This window comes from Artibeus jamaicensis, unplaced genomic scaffold, assembly GCF_021234435.1.
Source record: "Artibeus jamaicensis isolate MK-2021 breed Jamaican fruit bat unplaced genomic scaffold, CSHL_Jam_final scaffold_1689, whole genome shotgun sequence".
Lineage (NCBI taxonomy): Eukaryota > Metazoa > Chordata > Mammalia > Chiroptera > Phyllostomidae > Artibeus > Artibeus jamaicensis.
In genome coordinates this window covers 3,172,006-3,186,207 of record NW_026522029.1, presented here as the reverse complement: position 1 = coordinate 3,186,207, position 14,202 = coordinate 3,172,006, and the positions used below count along the sequence as shown (strand labels likewise).

At 50.3% G+C, this 14,202-nt stretch overlaps 1 protein-coding gene across 3 annotated transcripts in view; it reads right to left on the bottom strand.

Annotated features, from left to right (window-relative positions):
* Window positions 1-1,954: 1,954 nt before the first annotated feature.
* Window positions 1,955-14,202, bottom strand: part of CD58 (CD58 molecule) — a 57,292-nt gene continuing 45,044 nt past the window's right edge. Inside the window, exons 4-6 of one of the 3 annotated variants that reach the window (XM_053656070.1) lie at window positions 9,274-9,342; window positions 6,743-6,813; window positions 1,956-2,663 (exon numbers count right to left, since the gene is read on the bottom strand). In XM_053656070.1, the coding sequence (XP_053512045.1) occupies window positions 6,773-6,813; window positions 9,274-9,342 (110 nt within the window). In that variant the 3' untranslated portion in view covers window positions 1,956-2,663; window positions 6,743-6,772. Of the gene's footprint in view, window positions 2,664-6,742; window positions 6,814-9,273; window positions 9,343-14,202 lie in introns of all 3 variants that reach the window. The other 2 variants (XM_037135093.2, XM_037135095.2) reach the window with 2 other exon arrangements.

Below are 14,202 nucleotides of genomic sequence, written 5' to 3'. Positions count from 1 at the left end.
GTCGGACAAGGGAAGAACAGAGCGCCCCTCTGGAAAGTCTCCCATGGAAGACGGCAGAGCAGGGAGACAAGACCTGGACGGGGAAGCGGGTCTGCACAGTCCTGGGGGGGGTTTGATGTGAGAGGTGACGTTTGCAGGATGTAGTAGCGAGGCTGAAGCTGAGGGTGGAAGGGTGGACAACTGGCTGACGTCCCCGAGTCAGCGAGAGGAAGTGGTGTCCTCCGCGTAAGTATTGCAGTGCCGGAGGTGGCTCTCTGTCCCCTGAAACCCGTGTGTTGAAACCCTACCCCTCAAATGTGACCGCATTTTGAGACAGAGCCTGTGAAGAGGCAAAAAAGTTAAATGAGGTCATAAGGGTGGGGACCTAATCCAAGGGAACAGCAGATGGAGGTCCTTGTCAGGAGAGAGAGACACTGGAGCTCCCGCCCTGCCTGGAAGGGGAGAGGTCCTCACCAGGAACCAAACCCACTGGAACTTTGCTCTTAGATGCCCCAGCCTCCAGGGCTGTGCATAAATAATAAATAAAAAATCATAAAAAATAACTCTTTAAGCCACCCAGTCTGTGGTTTCTATTAGCAAAGAAAATAAGAAAAGCAGAGAGACTGGTTTTAGGAGAGGCAAGAATTCATCTACAGCAGCAGAAGCCAGTGAGGGGTGGGTGGATGGGTGGGGTTGGGGAGGTGCGCACCCGGGGCCAGTGCAGCCCCGTGTGAGCAGGGGAGGCCCAGGGGCTCTCTGAACGTTTCTATTGTCAGTGGCAGAGGAAGCAAGGGGAGGAGCTGAGAGGCCAGGGCTGCAGGTCTAAGAAGAGCGGTGAGGAGAGGGCACCCGGACCAGGGTGACGTCATTCGCACATCTGAGAAACGCCCTGAACCAGTGTGAGATCTGCGGTTACCGTCACGAAACTGCGAATCCACTGGGGCCTTTTTCCCGAGGGATGTTCAGCAGTTTGGGCGGAAAGCAGTGGAGGTCACTGTAATCACGGTTGGGATTTGGCTGGATGAGAAAGTCGAGTCGAGGGGAAGAGCGTGAAGGTCAAGGAGCAATACCAAGGAGGGACGACGAGGATCCGAAGCAGGAAGAAGCATGGAAGGCCAGAGAGCGGCGGTGGGGTCGCTGGCTGGCCAGTGGGGCCCTGGAGGCAGTGACGCAAAGGACAGCAGGGCGGGGACCCTGGGCCTGCGGGGGCGCAGGCGTCCAAGACCGCAAGGTCGGGGGCCAGACTGGGGCAGCGCTGGTGAGAAAGGGGAAGTCAAGATCTGGGAGGAGGCCATGCCAAGACGTCGCGTTTGTAGGTTTTGAAAGAACGCAGCGTCCGGGCAGTGACATTGACCGAGTGCTAAAATCTGCACGGAAGCACCGAGAGAGGCAGAAAAGGGGATGTGGGGCGGCACACGAGTGCGGAAGCTGAGGGCGGGTCTGGAAGCACAGGGCGCCCAGGCGGAGGCCTGCACTCCAGAGGGAGGGAAGGCCCAGCCGCCAAGGGGCACAGGCAACGGCGGTGGCTGTATGACGGCCGGACGGGGCTGGGCTGGGCTGGGGCTACCCTCTTACTCCTGCATTTGTATATGGCCGAATGGTTTCTAAGAGTTCTCTGCTGTCCACCTGTCCGTGTGGCCACTAACACAACCCCCTCAATGGCTGAGAGATGTCAATGACACGCATCTCCCTGCCCCACCCAGGTCCCATGCCTGCGTTTGGGGGCGGGGCGTCTTTGTGGGAAACGGAAGACCCCCGAGACCTCGCCCCCTCAGCATCCATGCCCCCAGCAGCGAAGGGCTCTGTCCCTCTCCTCCTCCTCTCCACCACCGATCCCACTATGAATTATTTTTCCTCTAAAACAAGGCAAGTTGGGTATAGATATCAGTGAAAAGCCTTCAGCCCCCCGAAGGGAGGTGACAATTTTAATTCTGTAACTTTGGAGGGAAAAAGAGCCGAACCACCTGGTTGTTTATATACATATTCACATTTATTTACATTTTGTTATAAAGTGTACAGACAGTGGGGTGACTAATGCGTGTTCGTCTGTTCAGTTTCAGCACACATTCGGTTGCTGAAGTTCTGTCCCACAGGACGTGGCCTGACCAGGCAGGTCAGTGGCTGGAGCACCGCCCCACACGCCAGGCTGCGGTCTGCTCCCCCAGCCAGGGCACACGGCAGCCGGCAATGAGTGTGTCGATAAGTAAAACAACGTGCTGGTTCTCTCTCCCCTTCCTGTCTCTCACTAAAATCAATAAATAAAAAATAATACAATAATATTTTTAAAATTCTCCCCTAAGGACATCTTGTTATTGCTTTTAGAGAGAGAGGAATGGGAACAGAAAGAGACATCGATGAGAGAAGCAACACCTGGTTGGCTCTCATATGCACCCCGGCCAGGAGCACCAAAGGTAAAACCGGGGCATGTGTCCCGGCTAGGAACCCAGCCTGCAACCTTCCGGTCTGCGGGATGACATTCCAACCAACTGGCCAGGCTGTAACATAAATTCTCAAAAAAGAGAAAGCCTGGGGAAAAAAAGAGGGGAATTGCAGAGGAGAACACGCGACAGAATCCATCACTGCTTTAAAAAAGATGGTATAAAAATAAAGGAGGGTCGGCGACATGGCTTTTAAAGTTAGTGGTCGAGCGTTTGCTTTTATTTTCTAGGAGCTGTCAACTGGAGCTGCAAGAGAAAAATGTCCCCATCAGTACCCAGTCAAATGCAGTCAGTTAGTGTTGCAGGTCGAGTCACGATTACCCTCCCCCTCAAACACGAGTGGCCCTTTTGTGATAAATCCCTCAGCAGCAAGGGTGCAGGCAGAGCTGGAGGGAGACTGGTCTGGAGGCTGCGTGGCAGCTGGAGAGCCACCTTCAGCAGCGCGGCCCTGACCAACAACTTCCTTCCCTGACTCAGTCTAGGAGCGCAACCGAGGTCTCCACCCGGCGGAGCTGAGGCAAGCCAGGAAGGCCGCTGCTGCCCCTTCCAACACGTATTTCCTCCTTTGCCACTTGGCTCTCCCGGGTGGCCACCTTGCCACCGCAACTTCTCCTCTGTTGCCTCTGCAGTGAGCTAACACCCCTGGGTTAGCTCAGAGGAAGTCCCCCCCTGAGCAGGCCCCTCCACCTTCCACTTGCTTTTTGTCTCTTCCAGTCTGGATTTCCACAGACCAGAGCAGATCAGACGGGATCAGACAGGATCAGATGGGACCAGCCCAGCCCAGCCCAGAGTTCCCAAAACACCGGAACCAGCCTTCATAAGAATTCCAGCCGTGGCCACAGGGTCAGGGAAAGGATGATAAATTGGAGCTTCCCTTAGCCAGAGCCTCGCAGAACATGGACAGTGTGCTGTGATTCCCGAGGGGGGTGGAAGGGGTGGCCCTTCTCAAGCTCATCCTGGCCAGCCCAGGGCTCCCTGAGAGCAGCACCTTGCCAAGCTTGTGCCCCCTGCCCCCCAGCTCCCCAGCCCCTGCCCTCTCCCCAAGGGGCTCCCTGCCCACCCCACAGCCTGTTGCAGCCCCTGCCGAAGAATCAGGCCTGCATCGCCAGCTCCCCTGCGGGCTGAGATGCCGCCCGCCAATCCTGCCTCCCAGAGAAAGGGGCGACTCTGCTGCCTTTTTAATGGGACAGGGTTTGCTCTGTTTTCCAGGCATTTAGCACAAAGGAAGAACACCAGCACCCCCGGCAACGGCCTAAACCGTCCTGCCCAGGCGAGGCGTGCCCTGCCACGTCCGCTCTCCCTCAGACACCTGCTGTCTCCCTGACTGTCCTCAGACACGTCCAGCTGGCCTTCCATCTTCCTGACACCATCCTCGAGGAGAGGTGACAAGTCTGCATTTGCTCCTGGTCATACTTACCCCTCCCCGACTCTTCCCCTAATCCCTGCCCCTCCATCATGCAGGGAACTCTTTCCTAAGTGAGTTTAGGGCACTCCCCCTGAAGCCACAGTAGGCTCTTTAAATTTAAACATTATCATCAAATAGGCAGGACACACACAAAGTGCAAAATTCGAATAGTATACCGAGCACACAAAAATATACCGAGAAAAGTGAGCCCCTCTCCCACGGCAGCCCCAAGCTCCCCAGGTGTCCCCCCAGGACGTCACCTCGGAATGTCAGTTCCACCTTCCTGCACTCATGATGCCAGGGCTCTCACGCGACTCCCTCCTGCTCAGAAAGCTGCCCGGGCCCCCTGTGCCCACATCCGTCCCCTTCAGGGGCCCTGCCCCCTGAAGATTTCCCTGCAAATATTCAGGCTGCTGCCACTTCCTCACCTTGGTGCTGAGCAGGCCTTTCCGGCAGACGGCCAGGTCGGTGCCCCTGCAGACCCCTGCCTCGGCTGCCTCTCACTGCTGGAGCCCCCTTTCCACGCTGCTCCCTCATCGGAGATCCAGCTCAAGTCTCCCCCGCCCCCCGTCCTCACCTCCCCTTACTGGGGGCCCGACATGCTGGCCTGTCACCGTATGCTGCTTGCCTAAGTTCTGTGTTGTAGCACTGGTCCGTCCTCCCCAGTGTGACCATGGCTTCTCACGGCAGAGGCCCTAACATGTGCTTTCTCAGGATCCCACCAACACGGTGCCTGCCATCAGGGAACCTCCACAAGTGTTTGTGGAAAAAGTGAAGAAGCCCGTGAGGGAGGGAGTTCTGGAATACTCCATCACCTCTCTCCTGTATGACCCGCACTGCCATTGTTCCTGATGGCCAAGCCTCCACTGCCACCAGCGGGATCCCAGCAGAGGTGTGGCTTGGACCCCACCCTCACCTGCCACTCATCCGAAATGCCCGGTCTCACTGTCGGCACACCCGCTGCTCCCTGCAACTCGCCTGTGGCCTTGGACTCCCCTCCAGCCCCTCTCCACGTGGCCTCCGGCCCATCGACCTTCGCGGCCTCGCCGCCCCGACCAGCTTGTGCCCCATGGCTAGCTGAGCTGTCCCCTGGAATCCTTTTTTGCCCCCAGCCTTCTGCCACAGCTGACTTCTGGGGTCAGCTGGTCACTGTCCCACACCACAGCCGGGGAAAGAGGAAGCCTCGTGGTCCATCCGTTGGCCCAGCCTCACCCAGACGGCTTCACGGCCGGCCTCCCCGAAGCCCCATTCCAACCGCTCATGCAAAGGCTTGCTTGAAAATCAGCAACTCACCACAGTCAAAGGTCTTGACCACCTGTCTTCCTCCTCTGCCCCTCTGCAACACGGAGCCCCTCACCCGAGATCTCTCACAGGGTGGACTGTGCCCACCTGGCTGCCCGCTTCCCCCTACCCCAGGACCTCTCGCTTCTCCCTGGTGACCTCAGGTGCTCAGGGCATCGGTGACTGTCCTGATAAAGATGCTCCCCAACCTGCAACTGCAGCCGCAGCCCCTAGAGCCCCTCCTCCAACTACCTGCTGAAGATCACCCCTCAAGGAATGTGCCTGCACCCCGAACTCCACCTGTCAAAGCCCAGATTCATCGTTTGTCCTCCCACAGAAGGGCCCTGTCTGACTGCTTGGTTGTGCCTGCTGGTGCCACTGTCTCCTGGGCCCGAGGTCAGAAATCCTGTCGCTCTTGGCTTCTTTCTTGAAGAATATTAATAATCCTAATAGCAGACATGTATGTGCCGGTCACTATTGGAAGCATTTTACTTACATGAACTTGTCTCTGCTATTTATATGCTATTGGCACACGTGCTGTCCTTGTCGCGTGTGTACTATTGTGACACCCAATTTCCACGGAAGACGACCGAGGCGCAGGGAGGGTAAGCGACTGGCCTGGGATCTGGGAGAGGCGCCGCTGACACGTGCGCCCAGGACCGCGGGGCCAGAGCTGCACTCCCCGCTGCACTTCTGTTGCTCACACGATCTCCACACCTGCTCCCAAACCTGGCTCTCCATCTCCATTTCCGCCACGAACCCGATTCAGGCCCTCTGTGCTTGGCCGGATTATCCCATTCATCCACTCCCCGGTGACCCTGCTTCTGGCCTCTTGTCTATTAATTCGCCCTGATCCTTGCTAGCAGAGCCATCGGCCTTAGTGAAGCTCTGCTCAAAATTCCGCAGCGGCCCCCCTGCAGAAATGGCCCAAAACTCTCGGCAACGCTCCATGTCTTGGTCGGCCCAACCTGCTGGGTCGAGCCCCATCGCCCTGCCTCCCCCAAAACAGGACGACTTGCCCCTCCCTACCCTGCGCCCTGTCTCCTCCCTTCACCCGTCAGAGCACAGCTCATGGGCCCCTGCCTCCCACCACCAGTGGGATCTATCACCAGGGGCCTTAGGGACCCGACACTGTCACTACTAATTACGCAGGTATCCTATCTTTTGTTCCCTAGCAGGCCAGGCTCTGGCCCTGGCTCCTGAAGAGAACTCAGTCCAGGACGGGAGGAGGAGGGGCAATGTGCTGGTGGGCGGTGTAACCCTTGGAGTCTGAAGGCCTAGATCTGCATCTTGGCTCCACCACTTACTAGGAACTGGACTTGACTCTCTGAGGGTCACACTTGGCATCTCGAGCAAATGGCACTGACTCCCTGTGCAAGGCTCACTGAGAGGGCCCAACGCGGGGGCGGGGCGGGAAAGTGGCCAGCACGGGGCGGGGGGGGGGGGACCCATGGGTGGTGCTTAATGAGCTGCCCTCAGGGTATCTGCTGATGTCACTGATTATTGTTCAAGGGGCTGGCAGACATGTGGAATCTGGCTCCCTCCCCAGGTGGCAGGCACTTGACCTCCAGGCTGTTCTGGTTCTAGAACCAGAACAGCACACACAGTTTACCCACTGACCAGTCCATAGGGCACTTACGTGGTTGGTCCTGCTCTTCCGCTACATTTCTTACGTGGTTGGTCCTGCTCTTCTGTTACGTTTCCAATAACCTACGAATGAAGAAATTTTCAGCTCAGTTAAAGAACTGGAAACAGAAGCAGAAACCTGGAGTAACTACCTGCCTCTTAGTGACCCGAACCTGGAAAACTCTAAAACCAGAGCTCTGGCGAGCTGGCATTCCTAACACTTAAATGAAATTGGCTACAGAGAGTGGTTCAAAAATTAGTCATCGGATGACAGAAAAACAAAAAATGCTGAGAAAATGGTTAGTTCTAGAGCAACCTGGGCAAAGGCTGAAGACGAAGGCGAGACTAGGAAGGTCGGGATGAATGCCGCCCACCGGAAGTATAATGTGAGCCACACAAGTATCTAAAAAAATTTTAGTGGTCATGTGATAGAGTCAAAATAAATCAGTAAAATTAATTTTCACAATACATTTCATTTAGTAGCCCAATGCATAAAAATATTTTCATTTCAACATGTAATCGATGTAGACATTACTAATGAACTACTTCACATTCCTTTTCTTATTCCAAGTCTTATAAGTCTAGTCTGCATTTTGTACTCACGGCGCATCTCAGCCTGGCCTCTCACACTTCAAGGGCTCAGGGCCACCGATTCGGGCAGTGCAGGCTTGGCCGCGCACGCACCAGCCTCCTTCCCACGAAGCATCAGCCTCGTCCTGGAGCCATGCTAGTGGTCCAGCAGCCTCGCCTGCAGCAGTGACTGAGCATCACCGCTGGAGCTGTTTCCGTTCACCTCTCCTTCCCAAAGCTCCAGACCAAGCACCTCGCCATTCCCCAGTTAATGGCTTTACAGTCGAGATGCTTGCCAAAGAAACTACTTTTCAGAACAAATTTTTTCAAGTTATATGGTGCTAGCGGTACTGACAACTGGAGTAATTTCCTTTCATTGAACGAACTTTTTTAAGTTAAATCAACCAGTTGTCATGGAGTTCGGGTACACAGGGCACCTTCCTTTGGTTCAGATCTTCTAGTGAAAGACCCTCAACACTGAGTGAAAAATTACTTTGATTCCTGGGGACCAGTCTGCTGAGGAGATGACTAAACGTAATACCCACTCTTTGGGAATTGAAAATAACTTTTTTAAAAAAGAACACTTGAGATCCAAATTGTACTCATTGGTAACGATGCCTTAACACTTTCTTCAGCTGATTTTTTTCTAACTTGTTTAGAGGTGAGTCAATGAACTGATAATGTATTACTTAGGGGTCTTCATGGTATTTGCAACCTGCAATATGAAAACAGTACCCTTGGGAAATCTTATCCTAATGCCAATATTCCCACACAGTCTCGGTCAGCACTGACCAACAGAACGTGGTGCAGTGCAGTTCTTTTCTATCAGGCTATCCAAAACGGCAGCCAGCCCCTGGCCAGCTAGCTCAGTTGGTTAGAGTGTCATTCCAACACACCAAGGTTGCGAGTTTGATCCCCAGTCAGAGCACATACAAGAATCAACCAATGAGTGCATAAATAAGTGGAACAACAAATCGATGTTTTTCTCTCTCGAATCAACAAATAAGAATAAAAACTATTTTTTAAAATATCAGTAAAAATGGTAGCCACTAACCATGCGCAGTTACCGAGAACTTGAAATGTGACTACTGTGACTGAAGAACTAAATGTTAAATTGTATTTATTTTTAATCAATTAAATTTTATATGTAAATCACTTTATATGTGGCCAGTACCTACTTACTGAACAGTGCAGGTCTCGGAAAATAGAAATCTAGTTCATCAATTTGGTTTAAGACGTGTGTGGAATGACATGAACCCTAAGTGCCATCCCCTTGCAGAAAGCTGCCTCTTTAGCACTCCCTGTGGGAGGGACAGATCAGTCTTGCAAACACCCCTCCAGTGAAGGCTGACATGGAAAACGATGAAGTTGCAAGAACATCTGTTCACATCTGGTCCATGTCCTTTGGGACTTGAGAAGGGGTTGCTTGTCTGGTCACCAGTTCTCCAGGGCATATGGGCTGCTTTCTAGGTTGGCCCAAGATCTCTGGGGGACTGAGGAAGGCTCAGGAAGTAAAACCAGACCGTTATTACCTACTCCAAGTCACCCAACTCCACAGAAGTTCCTCTCTACCTGGGCCCTCCTAGGCTATACCACGTGGACATTACAACTATAGCAGCCAAGAGCAAGGGGTCTTCTGCAAAATCTCACTTGAAGCCCAGAAGTATAACTGTAAGTTGAAGAGGACCAAAGACAGCAGGAGGCTGCGCGTTAGGCCCCAGAAACAGCCAGCTGCACCCCTGCCTGGAAAGCTCACCGCAGCCGGAGAATTCATTCCACCCCGAAACAAAGCAGGATCTCGGAGGAACCCGGCACACGCAACGACCCAGACAGCAAGTAAAACAAACGCGTCTGTTTCTTTCAAAAGGCCTAAATCTTCAAACTTTGTTTTCAACTTGGAACTCTTCCTTTACTAGCCTTTGAAATACCAATTCAAGTTTGAAACATTTTAGTTTTAAAGAAAAGTATACATACACATTACAAACAGCCATACGACTATTATTACTGGCATGATTAAAAGTGGATATCTACTCCTTGAATGATCTGTAAAAAAAAAAAAAAAAGAAAAGAAATACAATTAGCTCAATTGATCAAAGTGGAGATATAGTCGATCCCCCGTATTTGCAGTTTTCATGTTTGTAATTTACCCACTTGCTAAAACTGATTTGCATTCCCCAAACCATGCTCGCAGCTCTTTCTCAGTCACCTGCGGACATGCGCAGAACGATGAAAACGCGAGCCGCCCACTGCGCACGTCCTGCCAAGTCTGAGCACCGCAGCGCTCTGCCTCCTGTTTCAGCGCTCACATCACGAACAAGTGTTCTGTTCCTGTTCTCGTGAGTTACGTTTTTGCCCATATTTTTGGCTTGTTTTTTTTGGTTGGTGATCCCACTGTTAAAATGGCCCCAGGCACGGTGCGGCAATGCTGTGATGTGCCTTACAAGGGAAATACGTATGGTGGGCAAGCTTCATTTAAGCATGAGTTATAGTGCTGTTAGCTGTGAGTTCGATGTTAATTAGTCAATGATATGTATTAATTAAGATGTCTTTTTAAAAAAAAACAAGAACAACAACAAGGTTATCTATTGATATTTTGCCAAAACCGCTGTGACGGGAGGCTGGCAGGAGCCTGCCCTGGTACTTCTCCTGGGGGCTGTGGTTGAGCATCAGCTAAGTCTGTGTTTGCAGTGACTTCATACAACGTCACTACCATGAAAAAGGAGAACCCACGACTATTTCCTTTGCACACCATCAACGGAACAAATGGGAGAAGATATTCACCAATGATACATCTGATTATGGGTTAACATCCACAATTTATAAAAAACTCATACTACTCAACACCAAAAAAAAAAAATCAAACAATCCAATTAAAAATCTATAGATATCTTTGGTTAGTATAGGCATTTTAATTATGTGAATTTTTCCTATCCATGAACATGGTATATGCTTCTATTTATTTGTATCTTCTTCAATCCCTTTCTTCAGTGTCTCGTAATTCTCCAAGGACAGATCTCTTTACCCCCTTGGTTAAATTTATTCCTAGTACTTTTGATGCAATTGTAAGTAAGATTTTCTCAGTTTCTCTTTCTGATAGTTCATTATCGGTATATAAAAATGCAATCAATTTCTGAATGTTAATTTTCTACCCCACTACTTTACTGAATTCATTTATCAGTTCTAGTTTTTTTTGTTTTGTTTTTTGGTGGAATCTTTAGGGCTTTCTATGTACAGTGTCATGTCATCTGCAAATAATGACAGTTTTACTTCTTCCTTTCCAATTTGGTTGCCTTTTATTTCTTCTCCTCGTCTGACTGCTGTGGCTGGAACTTGCAGCGCGATGTCGAACAACCGTGGTGAAAGCAGACACTCCTGTCTTGTTCCCAGTGTTAAGGGAAAAGGTCTTAGTCTTTCCTTGTTGAATATGATGTGACTGCAGGTCTGTCATATGTGGCCTTGACTATGATCAGGTATGTTACTTCTGTTCCCACTGAGAGTGCTTTTTAAATCATAAATGGGTGCTGCACTTTATGAAATGCTTTTTATGCACCTATTGATATGATCATGTAATTTCTATCCTTTCTTTTGTTTATGCGGTGTATTTAATAAATTGATTTGTGGATATTGTAACAACCTTGCATCCCAGGAACACATCTCACTCGATCATGGTGTATGATTTCCAGTTTCGCAACACTGTGGTCAGAGATGATGCTTGATGTGATTTCAATCTTCTTCAATTAATCGAGGCTTGTTTTCTGTCCTAACACATAGTCTATCTACCACATCTTTCATGTGCACTTTAAAATAATGCATATTCTGCTGATTTAAAATAATGTGTATTCTTGGGTAAAAGGCTCTGAAAATATCAGTTAGATGCACCTCATCCAGTGTGTCATTGAAAACCACTGTTTCCTTGTTGACTTTTTGTCTGAAAGATCTGTCCATTGATGTCAGTGGGTCTTAAAACCCCCTACTATGACTGTATTACTGTCAGTTTCTCCCTTTATGTCCATCAAGATTTGCTTTACATATTTAGGTGCTCCTCAGTGGTGTGCCTCATTGTGTACAAGGGTTATATCCTCCTGTTGGACTGGTCCCTTTATCATCATGTCATACCCTTCTTTGTCTCTTGTTATTGCTGTTCTTTTAAAGTTTATTTTCTGTAAGTATTGCTACCCTAGCTTCTTTTCATTTCCATTTTGATCTTTTTTTTAAATAATTTATTATTTATTTATCTTTAGAGGGGAAGGAGAGAGGGAGAGAAACATCAATGTATGGTTGCCTTTTGTGCGTCCCCTGCTGGGAACTGGCCTGCAGGGAACCGGCCTGCAACCCAGGCATGTGCCCTGACTGGGAATCGAACCGCGATTGTGTGGTTCGCAGGCCCGCACTCAATCCACTGAGCTACACCAGTCAGGGCTCATTTCCATTTTGCATGAAATATTTTTTCATCCCTTTACTCTTAGTCTCTATCTTTCATTTGAGGTGTGTCTCTTATAGACAGTATACACATACACACAACACACACACATACACACATGACTTGTTTTCTTATCCATTCAGTTACCTTATGTCTTTTGATTAGAGCATTTAATCCATTTATATTTAAAATGGTCACTTTATTCTTTATAACTATGTTCCTTTTTTTCTTTCTTTTTCTTAAAGAAGACTCTTTAACATTTGTTGCAATACTGGTTTGGTGGTCATGAACTTGTTAGCTTTTCCTTGTCTGAAAAGCTCTTTATTTCTCCCTTGATTTTAAATGATAGCCTTGCTGCATAGAGTTGTCTTGGTTGTAGGTCTTTGCTTTTCATCACTTGGAATATTTCACTCCGATCCCTTCTGTGTCCAATCCCTTCTGAAATGGTGCTGTTGAGAAATCAGCTGACAGTCTTACGGGACCTCCCTTGTAGGTAACTAACCGTTTTTCTCTTGCTGCTTTTAAGATTCTGTCTTTGTCTTAAACCTTTGTCTTTTTAATTATGATGTGTCTTGAAGAAGGCCTCTTTCAGTTCATCCTGTTTGGGACTCGCTGTGTTTCCTGGACATGTGAGCTTTTCCTTCACCAAGTTAGAGAAGTTTTCCGTCATTATTTCTTCAAATAGGTTCTCAATTCCTTGCTCTCTCTCTTCTTTGGATGTGGATGTTGTTACACTAATGTATTGTACCAGAGCCCCCTTAAACTATACTCATTTTGTAAAATTCCTTTTTCTTTCTGCTACCCTGATTGGGTATTTTCTGCTACCTTGTCTTTTGAATTGCTGATTCAGTTCTTTGCTTCTTCTAGCCTGCTGTTGACTCCTTCTAGTGCCTTCTTCATTTCGGATATCATATGTATCATTTCTATTTCTTTTTAATGGTATTTATGTCCTTTTTATGTTTACTGTCTCTTTAAGTTCTCAGTGAGTTCATCCATTCTTCCCCTAGTTCCCTGAGCAACCTTATAAACACTGTTTTAAACTCTCTTTCTGGTAGCCTGGTTGCCTCCATTTCATTTAGTTCCTTTTCTGGGGATTTTTCCTGTTCTTTTAATTGGGGCATGTTTGTCTCCCCATTTTGGCTCCCCTCTGTATTTTTTTCTGTGCATTAGGTAGACCTGCTATGCCTCCAAGTCTTGGCACGGTGGCCTTATGTAGCAGGTGTCCTGTAGGGCCCAGTGCCACAGACTCCCTGACCACCGGAGCTGGGTGCTCCAGGAACGCTCTGGGTGGCGGGAGCCCTCCTGTTGTAGTTGAGTCTGGATTGCTGCTGGCCTGCCCGTGGGTGAGGGTTCCCCTCTGGCTGTAAGGATTGACCCTGACGGCAGTGGATGAGCTGCTGCACAGGGGCCGACTCCATGAAGCAGAATCCACCCAACAGCGTCCGGTGGCTGCCCAGCTGTCCCTCTGGGTGCCACTTGTGGAGCTAACGGAATCCTGCTCTGGTGTAGTCTAAAGCTCGCCACCGCGTGTGTTGGTTCTGGGGCAACTTAGGAGGGACTCTCGTGCACATCAATGTCCGGTGATGCCTGTGACTGGCCCTGGGCTGTTTAGAGCTACAAAGCAATGCACAGTTTGCCTCCGTTGGGCCTAGGTGTGCGTGGGAGGAGCCAGGCTGCACACCAAGGCTGGCGTCCACTAGCACTGAAGCTGGGGCAGACCAGCAAAAGGCCTGAGGCTGAGATGTTCCTCCACCGGCTGGCCGCCTGTTAGGTTCAGTCACCGAAAGAGCCTCTGGTGATATGTGAGTTGTATGCAGTGACTCGGTGAGTCACTAGGTAGGGGTGAGTAGTGTTCATCAGACTGATATCGATTCAAACTCAGCACCATTGCTGGGTCTGGGGCCACTCAGCGACACTCTCAGGCTGCACCTAGATCAGTCACACCCACCAGGGTCTCAGGGAGTCATCAGGGTGAGACCAGCAGAGTTAATCAGGCCCAAACAGACCAGGATTTGGCCGTGTGAAGGGAGGGCTCTGCACAGGAACGGTGGCACCAGCTGGCTGTGGGAGAGAAAAATGGCCCCTGACTTGGAACCACACAACTCAGTCTCTGACCCCTGCTGTGTTTGCTCCCAACATCCAGTTGACACCACAGGCTCTGGTAGTGGCCTCCTCCACAGAGTCGGGAGGGCGGGGCAGCTGCATTTCGCCAGGTTGGTGCCATGAGGAAGGGAGTGCTCAACCCAGCAAAGACGGCATCTGCGGGTGGTGCAGAAGAGGGACTCAGCACAGGGACCCCGGTGGCTGTCCCTTCAGCACTTTCCCCCGAGCCACAATATGCAGTCTGTCCTAGCACATCTCCAGTCCTCTCAGATCTGCCCTCCCTCTGCTGCAGCCCAAGGTGAGTGGGTGCAAATGAGATTTTGTGCAGTGAAGCCTTTAAGAGAGTGCCTGGGTTTTCAGCAGATGCCCATCTCTCCCAG